Genomic DNA, 26,382 nt, shown 5'->3' with positions numbered 1-26,382 from the left:
CCAAATGTTGAATAGTTTTCGTAAAAATGAGACTTTTCATTAATAGATGAAAAAGGTAAATAAATATTTTGAATTCAATTTTATTTTCAATTGATCATTTTTTAACAAAATTTTAGAACCATTAACCAACGTGCAAAAACTATTTTGCAATCAGCGTTTAGCTGATGGCTTGTTTTGCCATAAACTACCAACAAAAACTTTGACAGCAATTTCCTTGTTATAACCGAGTATGCAAAACATATCACACTTAGTGGCTGTAATGATGAAAAAGATTCCAGGAAAAAATCTGGGCAAATGTGAGTTTTGATTCCATGTGTGCTTTTTTCACTGATTTTTTGCTTAGAAATAAATACGAAAATATGACTAAAAACAAGGAAGGCTGAAAAGATGATAAAGTGTTTACAAAATGTTCATTGAAACAGTAATTGCAATCATTTTTTTGGTACATATTCTCAATAAAAATTCAAGTTGAAATATCTTGGGTCGAACATGGTACAAAACGGCGAAACGTTTGAAGACGGTACTTCTGCGACATCAATTAAGACTAATAAACCTGTCAAACATGCTCCCACACCAGCTCTGAATGAAAGAAATACCAACGAAAAATATTTTATTCAACCCAGGAGCAAAAATGTCTTTCGACGATTTTTCGGCTAATAAACCTCAAAGTTCGTGATGAATCAGGTCTTTCACTCCCTAGTTGAATAAATCTCTTTTTACCTCTGATACCTACAATGTTGAGATTGAGCTATAGCCTATTTTCGTTTTGCTTTCTCAACCTCTGACAACATGATCTGAATTTTTTCCATGATTTTTGAGTTATTAGAAACATGTGATAAGGTTGAAAACTCCAATAATACTGTATTGCTTAGAGTTCTGATGGCGAACCTGGCATCAAAACCTACGAATGTTTTTTCATTATAAACGAAGAAGTGGTATTTTTTTTATTATTCTGAATAAGTAACTGTTACCTACCTGCAAATTAAACTCTCGAAATATCATTAAAACAATTCCAAGAACCCTTCGTTCATCGAATAAGTATATTTTTATTGAATTTTTAAGCTCGGTTTCTGATTAAGTACAGGAATTTTACGTCCATGCTCAATATGAGTATCGAACGAATAAAAAATACCCCAGTTGGAAAAGTTTTTATACGAGTTTTTAATTTTTACTCGCAACAAGATGTGTTCGGTTCATTATTTGCACACGGTTGTAACGTTGCAAGCTAAAGTTGATTTTTTAAATACTCGTCCAAGACGAGAAAAAAAAGAATAAGAAGACGTAAAGGAGAAAAAATCCGTACGAGATATGCTGGTTTAAATGAATTCTCATCGTGCCGTTAAATTATTCATTTGTATTTTAATGTGTGAGAAGTGTTTTAAAACAATATAGGCTCTTTTCTCGCGAGCTACTCGAAAATTGGCTTTTTTTATACAACTGGCTGAAATAATGAATTATTCAAGATTCAGGTTTTGAATTTTTTTAACCCCTTTAACCCGTTTTCGCATAGCCAAGTGGTGGACTTGGCATCGTGGTTGTTGTTTTGTTGAGATAGAGAAGAAAAAAAATAGCCTGTTTTATGTTGCAGACCGAACCATGTATGAAAATGGATCCTTTCGAATAACATGAACAGAGAAGTCGAAAGAGAAAGACCTAGAACCGTTGAGAGCAGTACTTCACCGACTCGTTGGGTTCAACATTGGGATCCTTCTTCTTCTACAGCAGATCGCGCTAATTACGAGGTCGCTTACGATATCGATGTGGATTTGCAGTATCATATTCAACACTGCCCTTGCACCTGTAACCATCTCGGATATGGCAATTATTTAGATTATCAGGTAAGATGATTTTGTACATTTTACCAATTATCGTTATTGGAAGGATTGCTGATCTTACGAATTTTACTCGTAATGACCGATGTTTTGAGGTATTGGGGATTGCCTCATCCGGGTGACTTGTGACTCGTTGAATATTGGAGACAGATTGAGAGTTGGAAGGTGCCTAGATAAGGTCTTATGTAATTTCAGTCCTGCTTTAAAAGCAAAGAGGTTGATCGATTGAAATTTTTATAGCGTTCTAGCGCCTTTAATTGGACGAAATAATAAATACAACCGAATTGATTGCAAATTTTAAAATTGAAGAACGTTATGATCATCATCACACCCCCTCTTTATACCTGCGTTCAAGTGAGCATTTGGCTGTCTTTTACGTAATGTATGATGATTTTAGTAAGAATAATCGAATGAAATAGCGTGGTAACTGCTGAACCGCGAAACAATTGGCACATTGTAAAAATAAAAATAATTGCTTACTTTTGATTGAGTGCATTGGTTATCACTATTGACTAGGTAGTGATAATGCATTCACGAACTGGTAGTGTAATCTGAGATATTGTATGTATACGCAGCTGTAACCAATCGACCATTTATAATCGTAATTCTTGAACCGTTTTCAAAACTTGAATTTCGTTATTGTTCATTAAAAACCGTGATATTTTTGAAATATGCCTAGAGAATTTCCTAAAAATAAAAAAAATGGGCGAATCGAGGCAACTGCTACCAATCTGCCATATTGTGAGACTTATGGAGCGAAATCACTTGAAAAAAACTTTCCATGTCCATAAAAGATTTGGTTCTTATAAATATGGTGTATTCTTTGAAAGCTTTCCCAAATTGCATGCCTCAGTGTCATTCCAGTTTTCTTTGCAGACCTCAAGTATATGCGCGTTGTTTTAGGTTTTAACATGAACATGTTGCATTTCCTGCATGGATTTTTAAAAATTTCAATTAGAGGGGCAAAAACGCATGTGCCAAGCCTCCATTTTTCATGTGTTTTTTTCGAAATTCGAACCAGTTTTCGAAAGGCTTTGAAAAAAATTACTTACTCACTCTATAAAAAAATTGTACGTGTACATCGAACTCCAAAGACGTGAATGGAAAAATGATTGTTCGTAATTATTGGATGACTTTTTACAAATGTTTCATTTTTCTTGAAAAATGTTACTACTAACATCTTATTTTAAGCAGAAATTACATTTTAACAGTCATTTGAAAATTTCTATTGGTCAAGTGTGACTGTTTGAATGAAGAAAACACAGCTCTTAAACGTCTGAGAGAAGTTCAACCGATCAATTTTAAGAATTTTCATGAGAGGAGTGGGACTTAACAATCAAATTGTAATATTTGTAAAAAATAATTGAATTTGAGTGATCGTTTGTTTTGGAAACTCAGGTCTGTCTTTATTTTTCTTTCTGAAATTTTATGTTGATTTCCCAAACCAAAATTCGGTGGTACAGCTTAGCAGACGGAAACAAGAAGCCAAGTTGTTATCAGCTGAAAACCTTTTCGATTGTGTATCTAAATTTTCTCATATGTACAACCTGCAAAAGAAAAATTTAATGTTTAAAAACGCAAAATTTCATTCCGCATATTTTTTGCTTCAACAGCTCATTAAGGAAAACTGCTTACATCTCGACAAAATTTGTATAAAATTGGATCAAATAGGTAATGCAAGAGTTTTCGATTTTGATCTAATTTTATTTTGAAAGTTCAGGAAATTGAAGTATAAAAACTGATGCTCTTTCAATGCAGTATCAGGATTCTTGAACCGAAAAATTTCATACCAGATGTTTTCTGTCGTATGCATCTTGTGTGGAAAACATTATTATCAATTTGAATCTTCGATATTTTTTACATAGGTACCTAATACTACCTATATGTAATTAGTTTTGGAATTTGAATTTTTGAGAAACTTGCATCTCAATTTCTCTTTAATTCCAAAATGGAATTCCGACCAATTTTCAATTACCTTTTATATTTGAAAGTCTCGTAATATTTTTTTAAATGATTTTTCATTCACAGTGAAATTTGAATTCAAAAACGTTAAAATTTTGTTAATGTTTAAAAATGTCAATTTTTATACCTTGTTTTTTTAAAAAAAAATTGTAATCCCAACATGAAATTTGATCAAATTTGAAACTCCCATTTATTCTTTTATTTTATCCCAATTTTGTTGCGATGCAAAAAATATTCTTTTTGATCTTCGAAGTTGTTGAAAAAAAGGATTGAAATTTTTTAAGTTTTGGAGCGTTATATTTTTCTTGTGTAGGTCTTCTAGAAAAAAAAGTGAGAAAATCATGAAAAAATTTTAAACTGATGAAATTTTACAGCAAATTTCTATCAACTTGGCTTTTTGTTTTCTTTTGCAGCTATAAATTTGGCTTTGGGAATAAACGTAATCTTTTGGAGAAAATGTAGAAAAATTCAAAATTTTCAAAATGAGTGCAGATTACTCAAACAGTTTTTCTTCGAAGATCACAACCTGATTGTTCAGTGCAACTTCTCTTGTGAAAATTCATGAAATTCATCGGTTGAACTTCTATCAGACGTTGAAGAATTAAAAAAATGTCGAAATTACTTACTTGAAAATATCTAAACTATCCTCACATAATTTACTTAAGATCATCTCATTAAGATTGTGCGTCTTTTTACAAGTTTGAAACTTGGAAAACCTATGTGAATGATGATGACGACAATTCATATATCCCTTGTCTGCAATTGTCAACTACATACAAGCTATTCAAATGAAATATGTTAGAATTACATCTAGTCTTCACACTAGTAAATTTTTAACACCACTGGGCGAAATAATGTCGCCGTGTCGGTCCATTTTACAAAACAGCATAGTTTTTGCCTACTGCACACATATTCTATCATCTTCATAATATTCTATACATTACTTATACACACAGAAAACTCGTGAACTACACAAGCGCGAAACGCGCGACTGCATTGCGGCCAAACTACCCTTATTTAAAGAAATAGTTCACGCGAAAATTTGGCGCTTTTACAAACAAATTTCGCGTCGGTTTTTTAGGTAATCTGTACATGTAATTTCCTTTCCAACATTACTCTCGATCCTATGTACGTACGTATATTCGAGATAAAAAAGTGCTACTTTTAAACCCTGTATAATAAGTTGTTCGTATTGTAAACGTTGTTGCGGTAATTAGGGTGATAAAAATTACACGTATACTTGGCAATAGGAAATTTTCTTCGTAAAGATGCGCGTATACCACTAGCCTTAATGCTACCAGAGTATAAAACCTAATCCAGCCCAGGTAATCTGTGAGTGGAGTATTTTTTTCTTCTTTTTTTTACTCTGTCGCGTATAAAAATGTGATATTAACCGTAGGTAAATGTTTTTGCCCATGTGCCATGAGGATTATGTTTTTAGCTGGCGTGCTATGTGTAGAGGTAGATACATAGTAGAGGTAATACTGAAAATGTTCATTCTAGCGAAACGTTCTTCGTTCTACATATACGAGTGTGTGTACTTTTTTATGTAGAAGCTCTTGACTACTTTTTGCTAGCTTTACACTTATACTTGAGCAAAAAAATAACACGCTGGGATGAATTTATTATACGTACGAGAGATTCTTTTCAATCCTGTGCTACGGATATGACAAGGTTTTTGTGATGTGCTTATTAATTCCCAGGTTGATTCCCGAAATAATAGTTATTATTATGAATAAGCTATTAACGGATTTACATTAACATGATGAGATGAAGAGAATATGAGCATTGGTGATGCTAAATCAGTTATCGTGTCTAGGTGGTTTAAAGAAATTCTAAGAAGTAGAGTATTCTGCTCGAAATTTGTGTCGAGAAAATGAAATATTACCTACTTACTGCCCATAAAATTCAGAAATGATTTGGCAGTTCTCTGAAAATAGTCACTGCAAAAACTTTGAAAACCACATGACTTTATACTTGACTTTAAAGAGAATTTCTTCCTCTTTACAGTGCTGTATGAATTTCTTAAATCCGCATAAGGACTCACTCATAAATACGGATTTTCTCGGTTAAAAACAGTGACAAGGTTCTCAGTTTTTGTGACAGTTTTCCATCGAAAAAAATTCTCATTTATGAGTGAGCCCTTATGCAGATTTCAAAAATTCATGCACCATTGAAAAGGGGATAAAATTTACTTCAAAAGTGAGTAAAAAATCATATGGTTCCCGCGATGATTTCAAAGTTGAGGCCGATTGAATTTCAGAGTGGGTTTTTTTTTAGAAAGTTGTGGTCATTGAGATCCCAACAGACTCGGGCATTTTTCTGTACGTTTCAATTTTTTTCATTCTTCTGTAAATATAACTTGAATGACAGGTACCTATTTTGATTTATTAATTTGTGAATTTTAGCAACAAGATTACATCCTGCCTTGTTCCATATTTAATAACTGGAGGAATTTGACGGAAATACCCAGCAATTTCCCTCCAAAAATTTTATGATTTTTCATAAAGTCCTGTAAAGTTCGATTTAGAGTTTCTATCTGTTCTTTTCGAGCCATTGAAGCTTCATCCCATATCAAAAGTGTAGATGACCTCAAAAGTTCAACTCTCTGGCTATATTTAATACATATGGATACGAACAAATTTATTCATGGCTATCATAAGCGAAATTTAACTACTTACAAATAATTTTGAAAATGTCCTCCCAAATTTTCATGGCAAAGGCCTTGTCCTTGTGATTACTGAATTTGTTGTTTCACGCAATACTCTTTCTCCTCCTCTTATAAAATGACATCCATCCAAAATATTCTCTCGGAACTGGTTTACACTCTATTTCCTCGTCGTACGCGAACTCTTTCAGTTTTCCTCATATCAAAAAATCGAGAGGTGTCATGTCAGGTGACCTGACAGGCCACCTGAATTCATTACTGTTATTCCCTATCCACACAGGCCCAGGAGGCCCAGGTGTGAATCGATTATTCAAAAATAATGTGACAATGACCAGCTCACCCGAGCCGGAGCTCCATCGTGTTGATAGATCAGGTATCCCCTTGTACTTATGTACCTAATGTCAAGTGGTCTTCCAATAAAGTTGGTAACGTATCACGAAGGAATCGATGGTATTTGACCGCATTCAGAGTTCCCTCCAAGAAATGTGGACCGATGAGAGTTCCAGCAACAACTTCGAGCCTTACATTGAGGTGAAATCTTTCTTGAAAATATTTCTGAAACACAGCACGTGGGTTCTGTATATTGATTGCTGTAATGATCCGAGGGTCCAATCAGATATCAACTGTAACCTTTTTAATTTATCGTTTCTTAAACCCATGGATCTTCAAAACACACGCAGTTGCTCAGGATTGACTGAAGCTTGTGGATTTACTAATTCGTTCTAAAAAATGAAACGATAGCAATATTATATGAAGAAGCTCCCGATCATTACATTTTATGGAAGCATGATGGACGTAGCTTCCAAATATCACCCAGATAAATACTTGGGAAACAATGAAATTGCTGTACGTTAGCCTTATGGGCCGCTAGCACTCCATATCTAAAAAAATCCATGTATAATCGACGTCCGCCATTTTGGTTATCTCGCAATTGTTTTCTACATTGTCCTATCAGAGATGGCAAATTAAATTTGAACCAATATCACGATTTCGAAATAATTATTGTGTAATTAAATGGTTGAATCTCTCGGTATTTTAAAATAGAATAAATATGTGAAAGGTTGAACAATAGGCGAATGATCCTAAAAATTGATTTCAATGTACCAATATCCGTTGCACTCACTATCAGTTACACCACCAATAAGCATTATTGAATGTCACCTACATAACACAATTTCTGAGTCGTCTTCACGTCTACGAATTCCAATCCACAAGCTACACCCCATCATCGTCTTTTTTTGTGATCTCTGGAAATCACTTTAAAACGGTGGGTCAAGTGCGAATTACCGCAAACGTTCATTTTATTTAACACACATTTCATCAATTTAGGTTTGCCCATTGTTCAACTTCTCACATACATATTTATTCTATTTTAAAATACCGCGAGATTCATAAGTTTAATTACACAATAGGTATAATTATTTCAAAATTGTAATATTGGTTCAAATTCAATTAACTACAATCTCTGATAACAAAATGTAAACAATCGCGAGACAACCAAGATGGCGGATGTCGATTATACCTACTAACACCATAAAAAAATAAACAAGTACATGATTACATAGGCAAGACGTTCTGCAAAGACATAGGTGTATTGTGGGTTGCATTCTCTTCTGCCAACGCATTTTTTAAGACAAATATTAACAGAAAATACTCAATTATTGAAAAAAAGTGTTCAGTCTTGTAATTACGTATATGATTGGTTGACGATGACAAATAATTGGAGTAAGTGTTGTTATCAAAAATTTGAAAAAAAAAAAAACGAAAAATTTGTACCCACGCGAAAAAACACCAGTTGTAAAAGAGAAAACTACTGGTAAACCAGTGGTAAACCAGTGGTTTCCATCAGTGGTATTGCTTTCCCACTGGTAATTAGTTACACCATTGGTCGCACCAATGGTTATCCAGTGAATCTATTTGAATCCAGTGGTATACTGCCACTGGTGAACATTTCCCAGTGGTAATCATTCTTACCACACATTTACCAATGGTAATTAACCATAGCGTTCAGATTTTTCAAGATTTTTATTTTTTAATAGAAATTAAAATAACAACAAAGAACATGTACATAGATTTATAGAAGTACCTATCAATTATTACATTACCAACCATTTTCTAAATGGTTTACCAAGGATAAAATAAATAAATTACGTTCATAACCATCATCATATGTGCAAAAGGAAATACATTTCTTAACTGTCATGGCAGGTAGTATAATAATACGTGAAAATTCATCATCATTTAATACTGTGTGCTGCTTCAAGATTGGCCCAATATATTTATTTAGTCTTACAGAATTTTTCCCATTTAAATGATCACATGGAACGACTTGCATCAAAATATTTTGTTTCAAAACATCAGGCTCAGCTCTACTTTTCCATGAAACTTTTATAATTTTAGTCACGATAACAATAGTTCTATCTTTTAATTCCACCGTGCTATTGCTCCTTTTCTTCAAATCGCAATAATCACTTGAATGCAGTGACATTCCTCTTATCCTACAAAATTAGAATACTGTAACTGTATTTTCAACAATTGTATCTGAGCCCAATATACTTTGAATCAGCTGTTTTGTGCGTGAGCTGAGGGTTTCTTTTCGATATCTACTACTTGTGAAAAATTTGTCACATTCATCATAATCTTCATCATTATCAACAGTAGTGGTGTCATCTTCATCGTCATTGTCATCATTCAAAAAACGGAAAAATAGTAGTTTACTGGAAGATAGCGGATGTATACGATTCTTATTACGAGCAGAATATAGGTCTTTGGATATTTTTGTGAGCTTTTTAAAGCGCAAATACTGCTTACAAATTTGCTGCTGTACTCCTTGAGCATTAACGAACAGTCTGTTAAGAATGCCATTAAAATGCTCAAAGGGGAAGCACGAAGCTGCCCAGAGAGCTCCAAATTGGTGTACCCAGGTTGGGACATGTAGAAGCAAGTGAACGTTAAATTTTAGAAGTTTTCTGAGTACAAATTTTCTATATTGCACACAAAATGACACAAAGCTTCAGATGCACTTCTCCAATCTTCGTCTGTAATCGAAAGAGATAGAAATATTCGTATGCTGTATATTAAAGAAGACCAATGACGAACATACTCATCTGGCAGTAAACCATTCAAACAAGGGAATGAATAATAAAGGAGAAAACTCCGTAGCTCACTAGCCTTCCACTTTTTCCGAGATTGAATTGAACGCGGAGGTCTGCTTATTTCACAGGGTGGTTTAATATGCAACAACCTTTTGTCAAAAATAGGTAGCAATTTACCACCTAGATACCACGCTTCGTTATGGTTGGATGAATCAAACCATTCGTCAATGAACATTCGAACTACTCCTAGAAGAACAGAATGCATATAATCAGGTGAAAAGCATTTTGTTATATCAAAATTTGGCAGCATGAGAAGTACGGAGGGTCCTTTGACACCATTAATAATTTTATCTTCGACAACAGCAGTTTCAGCATCCCTTAAATGTTGCGTTAAATTACAAACAGGCTCGGAGCTCAATTCTGGATAAATACGAGTATTATTTTCACTCTGCACACCTTCTTGGAGGCAGTAGGTACAGCCATATTTACCATTGAACTGTGAAATGCTTTGTAGGGTTGGTCTGGCGACTGAATCACACACTCCAACAATGGCATGTACTTTAACTATGGTATTATCTATTGTTCTACGTATGCCATGTTGATGAAGATCTTTCATTTCTTCTACAAAAAGTCGGAGGTATAGGTTCATGTCAGGTTTCGTTTATAGGTACCCGTTGTACAGATACCTATCTGACTACCTACCTACAATTGATAAAAAAATTGCCACCTGCTGTGTAATTAAAAATGAAAAAAAAAAGGACAACACAATGATTTTATCTAGTTACTGATATTCAATCATTTTACACATTTAAATGAAAAAAATAGTTTCAATATTCACGTCAAATTGGATATTTTGCCAGTTGAAATTTATTTAAAATTCATCACAAGTCAATTGTATTGCTGTTTCAATTCATCAACTTGACCAACATAAGGTGACTACTATTATACTTAAGTACCTACTTACTTATTAAATACTGAAACATCAAATTTTTAAATAATATACTTACTTTGATGTATTATTTTTCCAGAACTAGTGATTATTAAGCACGTTTATAAAGTGTTGTAGCATTTAACGTCGATCATATCTTATGCAAAAATTTACATATTTGAAATACATTGCACATTGATTGTATTTGGTGTTTCAATTCATCAACTTAACTAACATAGGATGACTCTGACTGCTATTGTAGTTATTTATTAGCCTTGACATTTTTTCGATTCAAAACAACAAAATGAATAAAATTAAATTAAATTCAGTTACGATGAATGTAGGTAAAAAGGTACTACATTTCATTTTCAATTTGCATAAAATTTTCTCGTTATTCAAGTTCAATACATAAACAAAATTGATAACAGTCACATGCCATTTTTTATCATATTTTTTTGCGCCATGATCGATATAGCCTACAGAGATTGACTTTCAAAACTCTACCATATTTATGACAAATGAGCACAACTTGCCAAACCAATGATAATGGTACCCAAAGAACGCAAATTTTTTCATCATTTTCAAAAATTGAAAAATACTGACAATTTTTAGATCTCCATTCTGTCAAATTTTCAGCTCAGTAAAATTTTGCGCTGGTATTCAAAAATCCAATTTTCCAATTTTTCGTAATTTCGATATTTTCGGAACCCCTGGAAAACTAGAAACCTGTGATTTGCTCCAAACGTAACGTTTTGAGGTATATATTCCATTATCTAGATGAAAAATTTGGGGTTTTTGTACCCAATAAATACAAGTTTTGCTTTGGTAAAATAAAAGCCAACACGGACGTGAAATTATAACGTATTTTTAATCACACAATAAAATGTACAACGAGCGAGAGAGATAAAAATGGAATAACGTTGTACGTAATACATCGAGTACTCAGCTATGAAACGTTCAGCTAGGCGAGCGGCGCGCGCATTTGGCGCAGATAAACATGCCGCTAGGTTACGGCGCAAAACCGCAACCGAACCGCCACAGTACTCCCCCCTAAGCGAGGGACTCGTGATACAATAAATAGTAAAATACATTAAACAATAAAATGAATAAAATTTGTACATTGAAAAAAACACAAAATAGCGGAAAAAATAAAAATTGTAAAAAAATTGAAAAAAACAAGAGTATGTACAAAATGACTAGAATGTTACACGTTTAAAAATTTTCGTGAATACAATTCATCGAGTATAAACGCCTTTAAAACGGACTTTGCGTTTTGGACAACTTTTCTCAGCTTCAGGATTCTGAGTAGGTTCAGGTTTGACTGTATCCTCGATCTGACTCCTTAATTGATTGGTGACTGCTACAGGCGCTAAGTACGCAGGTTTTAGGCGATCTATTGACACCAGAACAGCTTTTCCATTGACCTCTACTTCAATCGCTTTGTCCTTACGACGAATTACGCAATGTGGTCCTGTATATGGTGGAATGAGTGAAGCGCGTTGGGTTTCGACACGTAGGAAAACGTGTGTACACGTGTCTAAAGCTTTTGGCACGAAAATAGGAGTATCTCCGTGTCGTCTGAATGCTTTTCCAACGCTCTGTAACGCTGACTGCAGCTTCTTCACAAACTCTGTCGCGTTGCTCAGCTCAGGTGTGTCTGTAATAAAATCTCCTGGTAAACGGAGTTCAGCACCGAATGTAAGTTGAGCTGGAGACACCTCAAGTTCACTGTTGATTGTTGAGCAAAGACCAAGTAGGACTGCTGGTAAAATGTCCATCCAGGCAGTAGTCTGATGCGCCATCACCGCAGCCTTGAGTGTTCTAGATGCCACCTTTCGACCTTTCCATTGGCCTGGGGGTGGTAGGCTGTCGTGCGTATGCGATTTGAGCCAAGAACTGCGGACATCTTCGTAAATAAGTCCGATTCGAACTGACGGCCTTGATCTGTGGTGATGGTTGCCGGTACTCCAAATCTAGGTACCCACTCGCGTGCTATTGATTCTCCAACTGCCTCAGCGGTGATGTGACTCAGCGGATATGCCTCTGGCCACAGTGAAGTTCTGTCAATCACTGTGAGAAGATACTCTTTACCACGTGAGGGAGGCAAAGGGCCGACAATGTCCACATGGATATGGTTAAAACGAGGCACCTTTTGAAAATCACCAAGTGGAGAACGAGTGTGTCGCGAAACTTTGGCTTTTTGGCAGGGAACGCATTGTTTCGCCCACTGCCGGCAGTCTTTCTGTACAAAAAAGTTTAATTAAGCTCCTTCAGACATCCCTAAAAAAAGGCGTTTATGCATATTTTTTCAAATAAATTGAATAATTTACATTTGAAACACACCAGAAAGTCTCGATAATTTTATATGTATTTGATTTTTTTTTTGTAACTTTCATAATTGAGCTTTTTTGGGTGAAAATTCTGAGATTTTACGTTTCGAAAAAACGTTAGAATCCCGTCTTCACGATTTCAACGAAGTAAATATCATAATTTGACCCAAAAAAGCTCAATTATGAAAGTACAGGAAGAGTCAAATGTAAAATCATCGAGCACTTTTGTTAGGTGTTTCAAAAATGTAAACTTTTCAATTTATTTGGAAAATTATGCATAGGTATAAACACTTTTTTTTATGGGTGCATAAAGTGGTTAGCTCTAAAAAAAAAAGGGCTAAAAATTGAAAAATTGGATTTTTGAGTACTAGCGAAAAATTTTATTGTGCTCAAAATTTGGTAAAATATGGTGGTCTTTCAGATACTGAAGAATTGTAAAAAGCTATTTAGCGGGGTTTAAAAGGGGTAGGTTCAAAATGATGGTTCCAAAATTTTCCAATAATTGAAACCCTCCCTATTTCTGTCTCCGAGGGTCGAAAATAGGAAACTTACCTTCCATAATATTTTCAAAAACTTTTTTTGAAAGCATTTCTTCAAGCGTACTTGGTGGTTCTTAAATTTTTTTTTTATTCACTACTTTGGGAGCCCCTGGAGGCCAGAAAATGGTCATTTTGGAACCAATTTGTAATGATAGCTTTTGCCTCTTTAAAAAAATCATTTTTGACAACCTCCTAGGTATTTATTAATCTGAAAAATATGATATTGAAGGTTTTCTGACGATTACTGGTACATATGAAAATTCACGTTTTCAAACATGTTGCCTTAATCGAAAAGAAATGGAGCTCTCAATATAATTTTTTAGACATTACATTGTATGTAATACTTACCAAAGTATAATTTAGCGTCAATACTTGGGGTATAGAAGAATGGCTTTTGCATGATTGAAGCCCGCGAGGAACAACATATTGTTTTTAAAATTCAGTTCGACTTTCTCGAATTCTTCTCAAATACTAATTCTTCTTCGCTCCTTCGTGTAATCTCTTCTTCGTATTTTCGTCTCATCTTTTCTTCGCGTTTTCGTCTCATCTCTTCTTCGCGTTCTCGTCTGATCTCGTCTTCGCGTTGTCCTCTAATCTCTTCTAAGCGCTGATACTCGATATCTTGATCTGAATATACAATTTACAATTAATATTCTAAAGAAACATATTCAATTGATGTACAATTTTAGTAAGACGATTTTCCTCGGCAAAAACAGGACTTCTGCAGGACTTGCAGGACCAGTAGACAAAAATTTGAATGCAGTCCCTTCAATTTTGAAGATGCACTACACGAGTACATACTAAAACAATCGCTCACTGAGTACCATCAATACCATCATGTCATGCAGGCTTGTGAAACTAGATTGGAACACCCTGTATATTCTCCAAAATTTACATGAAATTATAATATTTTTAATGTTTAAATTATTGAAAAGAATCTTGAACTTCATGAACGTATGACCAAAACATATTCAGCCGTACGTTTCCTTGCGTTAAGGATACAAATTGTTTGAATACTGCGACATGCCATCATACCCAATTAATAAAATCACTAAAAGTTGAATTTTCATTTTAAAAAATCAATTTGAAAAATGGAATTTTTAAAAAAGTTCAACTGAAATGGTCTTTTTTCATGCACATCAAATATGCTGTTACTTATAAGTTAACTTATCTTTCGCTAGGACAACACACACAGTATCTGCGAGAAGTGCATCAAACGAAACGTATTGTCTAATGCAGGCGGCACGTGGCATGACTTCCTGCCACTTCATTTAAAATGGATAATGCTAAATTGGAGAAGCATTCCTCCATTCAAAAATATATTACCTGTATAAATTTCAGGGACTGCAGTGCATTTTTCGATTTTTTGCACCAGTATCGAGTTTAAATACTCAAATAGTGTGTTGTAAAACATTGTCCAAAATTGTACCGCCCCCACAACGATAAATATAGCCACAAGTTTAGTACAAAAACCACGATGTCTGCCAAAGGTTACACCGCTGCAACCTTTTAGCAATTCGTACGACACGAGCCAATTAAACTGACATCAGAAAGTAATCAAAAAATCAGTTCCAGTATAGTTTTTTCCACCCTCTTTGCTCTCTTCCTCGTGTGTGAGAACAACGTTTAATACTATTTTTTACTCCTTTTTTCCTCTTTCTCTGTCGCTGTTCTCGCATGTACACGCGGATGTTACAAGACTAAAATGGTTTTTGATTATTTGGGTTAGGTTAAAATTGAATTGTTTCGCAATTTTTTCCTCCTCCGTCGGTCGGGTCGCAGCGTGTTACGCGATGTTGGAAAAACTGGAATTATACGGTCGCGTGTAACTCCAGCTCGCGAATCTTGCATTATTCGAGTCGATTTTTAAATTAGAATATTTCGTCGAATACTTTCGACTTGATTAATATTTTTTTCATGTCTAGAATCCACCTCGATTCGACGCGAATTAATCGCCTAAAAGGTTATTTTTTCACATTCAACGGTATTTTTCGCCGGTCATTAAATTCGTTGAATTTTATATTACCTACTTTTTTTCCTTCTTATTCCGCGATTCTCTTACCTATACTTAAACAGGGAGCTTAAGTGAAATACCAACGTTGAACGAAAAATTTTCGTCGCGAAATTAAAGCCGGCATAAATGCTAGTTTCTTATTATACCTACGTTAAATGTTGCAGAATATCGCTTAGCATTGTTTTCACCGCGCTTGTTTACAACTTTAAACTCTTTGCCGAAAAAAGCTAATTACAAAGACGTTACATAATTTTCGTCTGGAAGTGTTATTGACTTTGTTTCGTTGTATTTTTGAGCTGGCGAATAATTTTAAAACATTGGACGAAATAACGTACCTTTTGTGTATATTTTAACAGTGATTTGATGGTGAGATGGGGTAAGGGGGTGTCACCAGATTGAACCTTCGAGCTTTTTTAATTGTACGATAAGTATTTTAACTCTTGAAGAATGTGTATGGTAAATTACTAAGAGTAAGTTGGTATTTGTATCTAGGTTTTATACGCGACAAATAAATGGTAAAGATCAGTAGGTAGGTACCTACATATAATTTACAGTTCTGAAATGCTGTAAGTATTCAAATTATATCTCTTGTCCAATTCCAAAGCTTTTTTTGTAGATATCAAGAGTACGAGAGGAAGCAGAAAATTATCTAGAATGAATGGAATTCACCCCATCAATTCAAAATACCCCTCGATTTGTGCTAAGACAACAACGAAATAACACAAGCTATTTTGTATCCGACTGTGAGACATGGTGTTGTACACGCAGTGCTCTCTAATTCATTCATCATCGCTGGTCTCGTGTAGTGTAAATGTATTCGCATTCGGATTACACTGCGATGGCGAAATAAGGCGCGAATAGTGTACCTTTTCTTGTAGCATAAACTTGGCCAGAAACACGTTTATGAAGTGTATACGACATTATGAAAATATCTGTTCAGAGATAAATGAAGGTCCACTAATTTTGTAGCATTGTATTCGTTGTGCTACTGCTTTTATTTGAGAACGAATGGATGAATTCCATAAACGAGGAACGTGTTGAAGATTTGAACCGAAAGGTTTGTTTGATTGATGTCATCATGAGAGTAGTGTCGTCGTTCTTGGTGAAATTTCGATAGTGAATTTCAGCCAGGTGATATGTTTGCTCGAGTGGGGATAGATAATCGTGTTGAATGTAAGCAAATGTCTTCGAAATGATTTGTATTGAAAGACGAGTAAAATAATTACTTACTTCGAGTACGAACAAATTTTTGTAACTATGTTAAATTATCTTTAAAAAAAAATTCAAATCGAACATTCCAAAAATCTGCGGGTAATAAGTATGAGGCACCTACTACCTACTAGTAAAAATTTCGATGAAATGAATTTTCAAAAACGATAAAAATATTTTTCTCTAGTATTTACCCATACCACGCTCAAAACATGATAAAATGCTGGTAAAAATGAAAATAAATGAATGACAAACAAGAAAAACGATTTTTATTGACAATTTGTACACTTTTCAGCCTTGTAGTTCTTTTTTTAGGCATTTTTGGTCCAGAATAAGTAAGGTAACCTGCCCTAATATGGGAACCTTTTTGTAGAACCTGTATTACTCCGAACCTATTGCATATTTTTTAATTCTGTTTCCACTAAAATGTACTCAATACTCCAATCTACAACCCCCCTGTGTTGATTTGAAAAAAAAAAAACAAAAATTATACGATTTTTTTTCGATCAAAAAAAATTTGCAATTTCGACCAAAAAAAAAAGTGGTCCTAATATGAGACCCTATGTTTTTTTTAAAAAAAATATAGGAAAAAAATGGAAATAGGATATGAAAACAGTATATATTGGTTAATAAACAATACAAATCGTTTTTACAGGATATATATGCCATTTTTATCAGTTTTGGTGCGCATTGAGCACGTGAATTCTAAATCTTCAGGTGTACATAGTTCATAGGCCCATTATTCAAATTTCATCCAATTTCGATCGAGTGCTAAAAATATTCTTTTCGGGAGTTTTCAGTGTTGTACCCCATTTCAGTTCTTTGTAGGGCACATGAGTCAATTTTCAACCCCTTTTGTCGCGTTTTCTTGCCCTTGAAGCGGACTTTAACCCTACTTGATATCATGTTATACGTAGAAGGTTGAACTTCGGCTCCTAAAATCGTTAGGCACCCACAAATGTGCCTTCTGTAGGTTTCGACCTTTCTATCCTACATACTTGCCAATATACCCTAAATAGATGAAAATTGAAAAAATTAAATTACTTACGTGCTGTGAGTTAACAACTGGCCTATAATTTCTTTTGATGGTAAATGCTTCTTTTATGTACCTTCGCACGAATTAGAGAAAAAATATGAAACTTAGAATCAAATTTCTAGTGAAAAATGTCTCCAGTCATTTCGACCTTCAATTGTTATCTTTTGAATTGATTTCAAGGTTCAATTTTTCATCACGAATGAACATCTTAAAAATAGAGAATCATTATTGAAAATTTGAAAATAAGAGCAGCTCTTTTTTTCACAATCATCTACATTGACCTACCAATCACTTGGAAATTGGCGGATCATGATACGTAATTATGATTGTTCAACTCTATGATACTTTTTCACCATTAAAACTTCTTTGAAGAAACAGAAATCCTGGATTCGTTTTAGCAGGTCAGATTATCCCGAGGACCAAATAAGAGCGAAAAAAGTGTTCATCGGGGTATTTTGATTCGTTGCACACAAATCCAGGATTTTTGTCAAGTACCTAAAAGAAGTTTTAATGGTGGTGAAGTAGTATGAAGTACATTTATGAGAAAACATTTCTGTGATTCGTTATTCGCAACTTGGATGATTTTGAAAAGAAGAGTAGCTCCAATTTTCAGATTTCCAGTGTTGGCCGGATTTTTAAAATGTTTATATGTTTTTATAATGGTCTGCAGTACAACTGTCAGAAGGACTCCATAAATCAAATCTCTCATGCGGTTTTGCGACCTAGTAATAATTTAATTTAATTTTGACTCATAAGAATCTGTAGAAGGTTCGAAAATAGGTATCACATATTTTAGATTTTCCCAGATGCACAATTCGATGGAGAGGGGGGATGCGAGAACCCCTGACTGTCAAGATGGCCGCGACGCCAAAAAAATGTTTGATGGGTTCTGGGAATTTCCCTTGAACCCAAATATATCTTTACTTCAGCTTGCTAGTTGCACCATATGGGACGCCAGTGCCCCTTCAGTGTGAATTGTTGGTCAAATTTAACACAAATGATGACTTACCCTGGCATCATTGAGTTAACCACGCTATTTCCGTAAAACCGACGCTTGGTACTTGCACAATAAGGCGCTGTTGAATTTTAAAGTCGCGCTCCCTTGAATATCATCTAGAAATGAACTGGTTGTAGAATTATTCAAAAATAATGTTGAGACATATCAGAATAGCTGAAATTACGCGAAAAAGTCAAATTGTCATCAAAATGTTTTTCAAGCGTTTTTGAAAATTGTTGAGTCCAAATTTTTTTTTTTGAAAATGAGCTTCGCGTTCTATCAAAACAGGTCAAAATTTCGCTAAAGAATCGAGTATTTCTTCTACAAATGTTTTTTTTGAGCATCAAAAATCGCAGTTAGAATATTCTTTTGAGCATTTTTGGAAAATTTCAAAAAAATGTTGAGCCCAGAATTGGTTCATAATTTTAAGGATTTCTGATAAAGATGTCATGAAATTTAAGATTTTTAAACACTTCTTTTTTGGCATCACATTATGATTTTTTGGCTGGGCTTTGTTAAATTTAGGGGAAAATTGCCTTTTATCCCTAGTACCTGATGATGTTTAGTGACTAAGATAACTATGAAAAAAGTGAACTTACCTATTTCGAAGGGTCAAATCGGCCTCCGAGGCGAGGTAGGTCTTTCTCTACATTCAGATAGGTACAGGAGTCGTTAAAAGAGGCGTTTGGTGACTCGTATTTCAAAGGAGAGGAATAATCCTCTTAACTCCTTAGGTAGTACTTTTTCACCATTAAAACTTCTTTTGGGAAACAAAAATCCTAGATTCGTTTTAGCGAGTCTGAATATCCTGAGGACCAATTGAGAGCGAAAACGTGTTCTTCAGGGTATTTTGATTCGTTGTTTGTTCACGAATCCAGCTGCAGTTGTCTGGAAATTTTTTTTTAATGGTGGTGAAGTAGTATGAAGTATGAGAAAACATTTCTGTGATTCGTTATTCGTAAATCTGGTAGGTTAACTGTCAGCTTCTACAGTTCAACTGTCAAAAGGGCTCCATAAATCAAATTTCGCTTGCATTTTTGCGACCTAGTAATAATTTTATTTCATTTTGACTTAATGTGAATCTGTAGAAGGTCCGAAAATGGGTATTACATATTTTAGATTTTCCCATATGCACAATTCGATTGGGGGGGGGGTATGTGAAACCCCCTGACTGTCAAGATGGCCCCGACGCCAAAAAAAATGTGTTATGGGTTCTGGGAATTTCCCTTGAACCCAAATATATCTTTACTTCAGATTGCTAGTTGCACCATGGGACGCCAGTGTCCCTTCAGTGTGAATTTTTAGTCAAATTTAACACAAAATGATTACTTACCTTGAATATCGTGTAGAAATGAACTGGGTTATACAAAGTTATTTCACGATTTTTGAGCCCAACAATTTTTTTTGAAAATGAGCTTCGCTTCCTAATAGGTCAAAATTTTGCTAGAAAATTGAATATTTCCACGAATCGGTTTTTTGAGAATTTTAAATCATTTCAATCCCAAAATTGAGTCTAAATTTTGGTAAAACATCAAAAATCGCAGTCAGACTATTTTTTCAAGCATTTTTGGAAAATTTAAAGCCGAAACTTGAGTTATGAGTTTTGGTATTTTTGAGGATATGCGTTGTGGCCTATCAAAATAGGTTGAAATTTCGTGAGAAAATCAAATATTCTCATGAAAATGTTTTTTAAGCATTCATGAAGAATTTTGAGCCTAAAATTGGTTCATAATTTTAGGGATTTCTGAAAAAGATGTCACGAAACTCAGGATTTTTGAACACGTCCTTTTTGGCATTGAATTATGATTTTTTCGCTGGGATTTGTTGAATTTAAGGAAAAATTTGACTATTTAATTTATCCCTAGTACCTGACGTTTAGTGACTAACTTGAGATAACTATGAAAAAAGTGAACCTACCTAGTACCCTTGATTATAAGGCCTAGTACCTATCTATGGAAGTCGCGCTCACAAGTCAATTCTATTTGCTGTAAATTTTGCGTTGACTTCTGCTGCTAGAGAATCAAAATTAAAAGAATTCAACGCTTGTAAAACACGTGTTGGCTTCTCTGATGCATCATCTTCATCGATGTTGCTCATCAAGAACTTCTCCATAAAATAACCTACAATATTTAAATTTTCACCATTGCGAAAAAACAAAGGTGTTAGTTGCGTTCGTAACAGCACTTGAGTATGAACCGCAATTTATCGTAATTTTTTTTCATCTGTACCTATACTTAATGGACATAAATGTAGTTTCCATGGTATTTATTTCGTGATTCTAAGGTCCGATAGTTGAACCATTAAACCAATAATCCAATCAACCATCTCACAAAATTCGAAAAAATATATCACCTAAAAGCATCGAACGGCACGATAAACCATTCGATTCGGAGAATAGTTAACCATACACAACATTACATGGTAAACAAATTAGCCGAATTTTAACATTAATTAGCGTACGATTTAATCACGAAACCGATGTTAAATTATCCCCATACATATTAAACTCGCATTCGCACAAACTACGTTATTAAGTTACCCATAGTAAAACCGTGTTTAAAATTTCCCATAAAACATGGAATTTTCCAACAGATGGGCCTTACCTTATTCTTTCTTCGAACTCTTCTCAAGTTCTATACTCTCTATACTCGAATCATCTTACCAGTTGAAAATTGTAAGTACCTAGTCGAAAAATGAAACCAATTAATCTTACCTGGGCGACATTTCGAGTAACATGAAATTAAAATAACAATTGTTCGATATTAACGTCGAGTTATATTCATTACTCTTGACGCTTAACACTGCAACACTTTAAAAGTGATTTATTTTCATCATTATTCGCTCGACAATGTAAAAGGAGCTTTGTTAAAATCGTTTCCAGCCATTGTTACGAAAGCAGGTAATAAAAAAAGATTACCTGTGCTACTGCAAGTCCTCTATATTCTTACGACTTGTGAGAATAAAAAAAATTCCCGCTGAAAAACTCTTCTGTGTTTTTCACCTTTTTCTCCGCAACCTGGCACCGTTCTCCGATTAATCGTAAATAATAAATAATTCCATCGAATATTTTTAATCCTTTCTCATTTTCTTTTAAAAAAACGTGAATTTAACCCCTGTGAGCCATTTCTCTACTTCATCGTATGTACAATGCGGCCCAGCGCAGCGCGAATTAAACATGGCGGAAATGTAAAAAAATACATGATAATAAAATCTATTCAAAGTCGGCAACTTCCCTTCTTTTCTTTGTTCACTTAAACGCATGACGTTTCTGAAACAATACCAGATTTGTATTCTTGTCACGTAAGTGAAATTTTTTTATTATTTTTCACTTTTTTCCCCTATATTACTGTATTACGATTGTGCAACGACCGCGGTTTTCATACTCTCCATAGTGTGCTCCGCTGAGAGCGAGAGAGATAGAGAGAGAGAAAGAGCCGCAGCGAAGCTCCTTTTTTTTTTTGTTTTTTGGATACTGTGTTCGAATAATTGTATTTTGACGATTACCTCGTGCTCGTGTCTGTTTCGTCCCATGCTGTCTCTCACTTGCTTGTCCTTTAACATCGTATTATGGTTTCAGCTCGACGATTTTCTGGTTAAATTAAAACTAGGCGTGGATAACTGCGTGAAATTTCATTTCGCGAGATGATTTATTTCACATGGTTCGAAAATCATTCACTTATATGTTGTGTTGTGTGTGTCCAAGAGAGAGAATACCTTCGTGTGTGATGCATAATGTACCTAACCCATTTTATGGAAAACATTCGAAAGCATTGATTTTTTTCTCATTTTCACACAGTTTTCCACATTTCGGCGTCAGCATGAATGTAAAGTATCACAATGTACTCGTGTATCTGTATAGGTAGAGGTACTGCTGTGCTCGCTGAAACGATTAAATTCAGCCCTGCAGCAAGCAGTTCATCGTATCATAACGCAGCGTGTTTGACAGTGGAATTGTTTCTACCTGGATACCCTGCAAGGAGATGCTGAATAATTGGAAATATGGCTCTGAGGCTGTATAGCAGATTGTGAATCAGAATTATTTTCATTATTACTGTACAATTTGTTTTTTGGAATATCAATTTCACACCCTTTTCTCCTTTATTCCTGTCGTTGACCAGTTCCTGACATTTTTGTCGTATTCGTCTTGGAAAAGATCGATGAATATTTTTTGAAAAATTACTATCGGAATGATCGATGCGATTTTCACAAATTAGCTCAGAGTTTTTCGAGATTTTTCTTACTTTCTACTTTTAATATTAGGTGCGTGACCTGCACTTCATAACATTTTATTGTGCAATAGCATCGCTGAAAAAGTTCACAGATGTAGATAATTGATATTTTGATTTGACTTACTTTATTGTTTTCCATTTCTATAATTAAAAGGGCGAGTGCACTTACGTACAATGACGCTTCTGTGACAAAAAAAAAGTAGATGGACACTTAGATAGGTCATATTTTCAATCACAAAAAAGCTATTTGTGAACTTTTGAGGGAGAGTTTTTCTTGAAAAGATGATTATTTAAAGCATACGAGAAATGAACCATTTTCAAAAAAACTTTTTCTGATTTTTTCAACTCAGAGCCTCTTACCAAGGGGCTAATACATATGATTAGAAGAGCTGCCGAAAATTTTTTCTCGAGAAGAGGATTTGATGAATAGATCATTTTTTAGATTTTTTCAATTGTGGGGGGGCTACCGATATTGCTTTTTTGCAGATAGCGGACAAATAAAAAATGAAGAATTTAGTTTCTCACCCGAGGAAACAACTTTGAGGAGTGGGAGGGAGGTGGAAAATGTCAAATTTGCGAAATAAGGTACACTTTAATGAACCCTATTGTCAAAGATTCCCGAAAATTTTAGTTTTTTCCGATTATTATAGCTTTTGTCCCATGAGCGAGGAAACTTATATTGTTTTCACTTTTTCACGAATTCTCAATTCAACTTTTAGCCAATCAGCGAATAGTATTTCAATTTTTAGCCAATTAGAGATTCAGGATTTTATTATTGCTTCGCAATGATATTTTAGCGCCGAATTTGAAGAAGGAACCAGCAGTTGTTTGCGCCCGTGAAATTTTTACGTAATTTTTAAACAGTAATAAATTATTTTTTGAATTCAATTTTATGGAAAATCGGGCTTCTATCTATCAACAAGTAGTGAAATGATGAATTCAGAAAAATCAATTTTCGAATTGATGGTAAATGTCTGAGGTGAGATTATGTTGATCATGCCATCAAGAGTTGTTGGAAAGAAAAAACATTTAAAAGCACATCTAAAGCATTATAGCAGCCAATAAGCAAAAGGCAAATGCAAAAACTCTCTTGCAATCAGCAAATATCTGGTGGCTTGTTAAAATAAAAGGAAATCGGAACTAGTTTCATTTCAAATTGACCGGGATTGAAAATTCACTTCAATTCATAAATCAAAGATTCTAATTAGGATGAATCTTCAAGGCACACAACTTCCCATCCAAGCTCACAACTAGAAGATATTCGTGTATTAAAATCATCCAAAATTTTTAAGCAGAATAGACATAAGTTCGTGAAAGTACGACTACTCAAGAAATGACTACATATTTTCGTGTGTCTGAACATTTCTGTGAAAATTGTATTGAGCATACTACTGAAAAAATTAAAATACCTCACTAGAGTTATAGAGTGTGAAATTTGCTTTTGAGAGTGCAAGGACTGTCGTTTCTCGCTAAACTGGTTGATTTTGGAGGTGAATTCAATTTTTTCTGGTAAGAAATTTTACAGAAGAAATTTTCTGAAAATCGAACTTTGATGCGCTTTTTCCAGCTTTGATCTAATCGTGTGCATCTTCATGTTCACATACTTTAGTATTCTGATGCAAGTTGAAAACTGTTTTCAAAATTATAAATCAAGGCTGAAGAAGGCTTATCGAATTTGATTTTATTTAAAAAGCTTCATTTTGAGTTGAAAATTTATCAGAAAAAATTTTAATTCCTGAGGTGTCTTCTGGGGGGAGGGATGTGTTCTCAAAGAGCGAGGAATTTTCGAAAAATCACTTTTTTCGCTCTCTCGCTTTAGGGAAAATGGCGCAGTTTCAATTATGTATTAGGTATTTGAGACTCTGCGTCAAATCGTTGATCATAAGCCATTAGGTACTACCAAAATACAAGACCATTTTCAGAGTTCCATCGAACGGTTGAAAGTGTTGAAAGTGTTGACTTATTTTTAGATATATATTCGGGTTTTGGAAATTTTTTGTACCCAAATATATTGGATTAATTATTCTAAAACATCGAAAGATATCATTTCTGCAACTGGAAAAATGTTCTGGAATACAGAGGTGTCAATGTTGTGGTCATTATTGCGAATTTCAAAAAACCGAGAAAATTCAATAATCTTAAGTTTTTACGATTTTTTGAAAATTTTAATAATATTCATGAAAATTGGAATCACTGCATTTCAAAATATTTCTCCAGTTTTGGAAGTTATATCTTTCGATGTTTGACTTTATCAATGAGAAATACATATTTCAGGAGAAAAGAATTTCCAAAACACAAATTTATCCAACAATAAGCGATTTGCGAATTTTTTGTTGCTCAGTAAAACTTTAGGAAGTGGTCTCGGATATTTCGGGACTAGTTTTAGAGCTAAATTCTTTTTGAGTGATTTACAACTCAAAGTGAAGGTCTCCCACTTGATTTGGTAAACATTTTTTGGCACTTTTTACAGTACCCCTACGAGGTTTGACATATCCGCTTTGAATCGCTCATTTATGATACCAATTTTTGTTCCAGAATAAGGTACCTTTCAAACGGTCTGATTGCTAAAAAAAAAAAAAATTACTTACATAGAAACTTGAAATATATTTAACTATGCGTACTAATGCTAATGATACTCTGGATGACTAATTATCTAGGTACCAATTTATTTTGAAATTTTGCTACACAACACTGTTTCGGCCATCCATTTTTCTCTGTTATTACGAGGTTTAAAATTGTGGAAGTTGATGTTTGGTTGTCAACGAAATCAAAAGTCCGAATAGATTTTTCCTGCAGAGTTAGTCCAACGATCGTCACGCCATTGGTTTTGTTTTTGTCTCTTGCAGTTTTGAAGGTGGGCTACTGAACCGATTTGATGAGCACATGAACATTTCATGTGCTTCTTTCAGAACACAATGCCCTTGAAAAGGGCCATTTTCTAGGTATAAAATCTTTACGGTTTAGGAGACCTAAATAAATGTGATCTGGGAATGGGATCCGCATTTCAGCTGATTTTTAAATTTTTTTACCAGAAATGCGTATGTATTTTACTTTGAAGAATTGGACGTGCTAATTTTCATCAAAATGAGTTCGTAAATATTTAAGTGAAAACTAAATCTAAAATAATAACATGAATACTAAGAATTGATTATCAATTGACAGAAAAAAGTAAATATTTGAAAAGGTATATATGTAGTTGCATTAAAAGCATCAGAATTGGTCAAGAAACATGAAAAGTATTCATAAACAGTAACATAACCTGGTATAAAATCATAGAAATCGGTCAAAAAAGATTGAACAATAATTCACAAAAAATAACAGCCTGGTTTAGAATTCTAGTCAGAAATCAGTTATAAGAATCAGTAATAAAAAACAATAAATAACATCAGTAAAAATTACAGTCCAATTTTCAAGTAATAATTATAAAACTTACCTACACATAGCCAGGTATAAAATATTATAAAAATCATTCAAAAAGGATTAAAAAATATTCACTAAAAGTAAATAACACACCCTAGTTTAGAATTCTAGTCAGAAATCAGT

At 34.1% G+C, this 26,382-nt stretch overlaps 1 protein-coding gene across 4 annotated transcripts in view; it reads left to right on the top strand.

The window, feature by feature from the left end:
- Window positions 1-26,382, top strand: part of LOC135841343 (dipeptidase 1-like) — a 705,386-nt gene that overhangs the window by 183,537 nt on the left and 495,467 nt on the right. For 3 of the 4 annotated variants that reach the window (XM_065358264.1, XM_065358262.1, XM_065358263.1), the window contains exon 2: window positions 1,589-1,838. In XM_065358264.1, coding sequence (XP_065214336.1) covers window positions 1,626-1,838 — 213 coding nt within the window. In that variant the 5' untranslated portion in view covers window positions 1,589-1,625. Of the gene's footprint in view, window positions 1-1,588; window positions 1,839-26,382 lie in introns of those variants that run through there. The other variant, XM_065358266.1, reaches the window with a different exon arrangement.

The sequence above is a fragment of the Planococcus citri genome, chromosome 3 (genome assembly GCF_950023065.1).
Source record: "Planococcus citri chromosome 3, ihPlaCitr1.1, whole genome shotgun sequence".
NCBI lineage: Eukaryota > Metazoa > Arthropoda > Insecta > Hemiptera > Pseudococcidae > Planococcus > Planococcus citri.
Note: the sequence above shows the minus strand (reverse complement) of the source record. Positions and strands in the feature narration are given on the sequence as shown.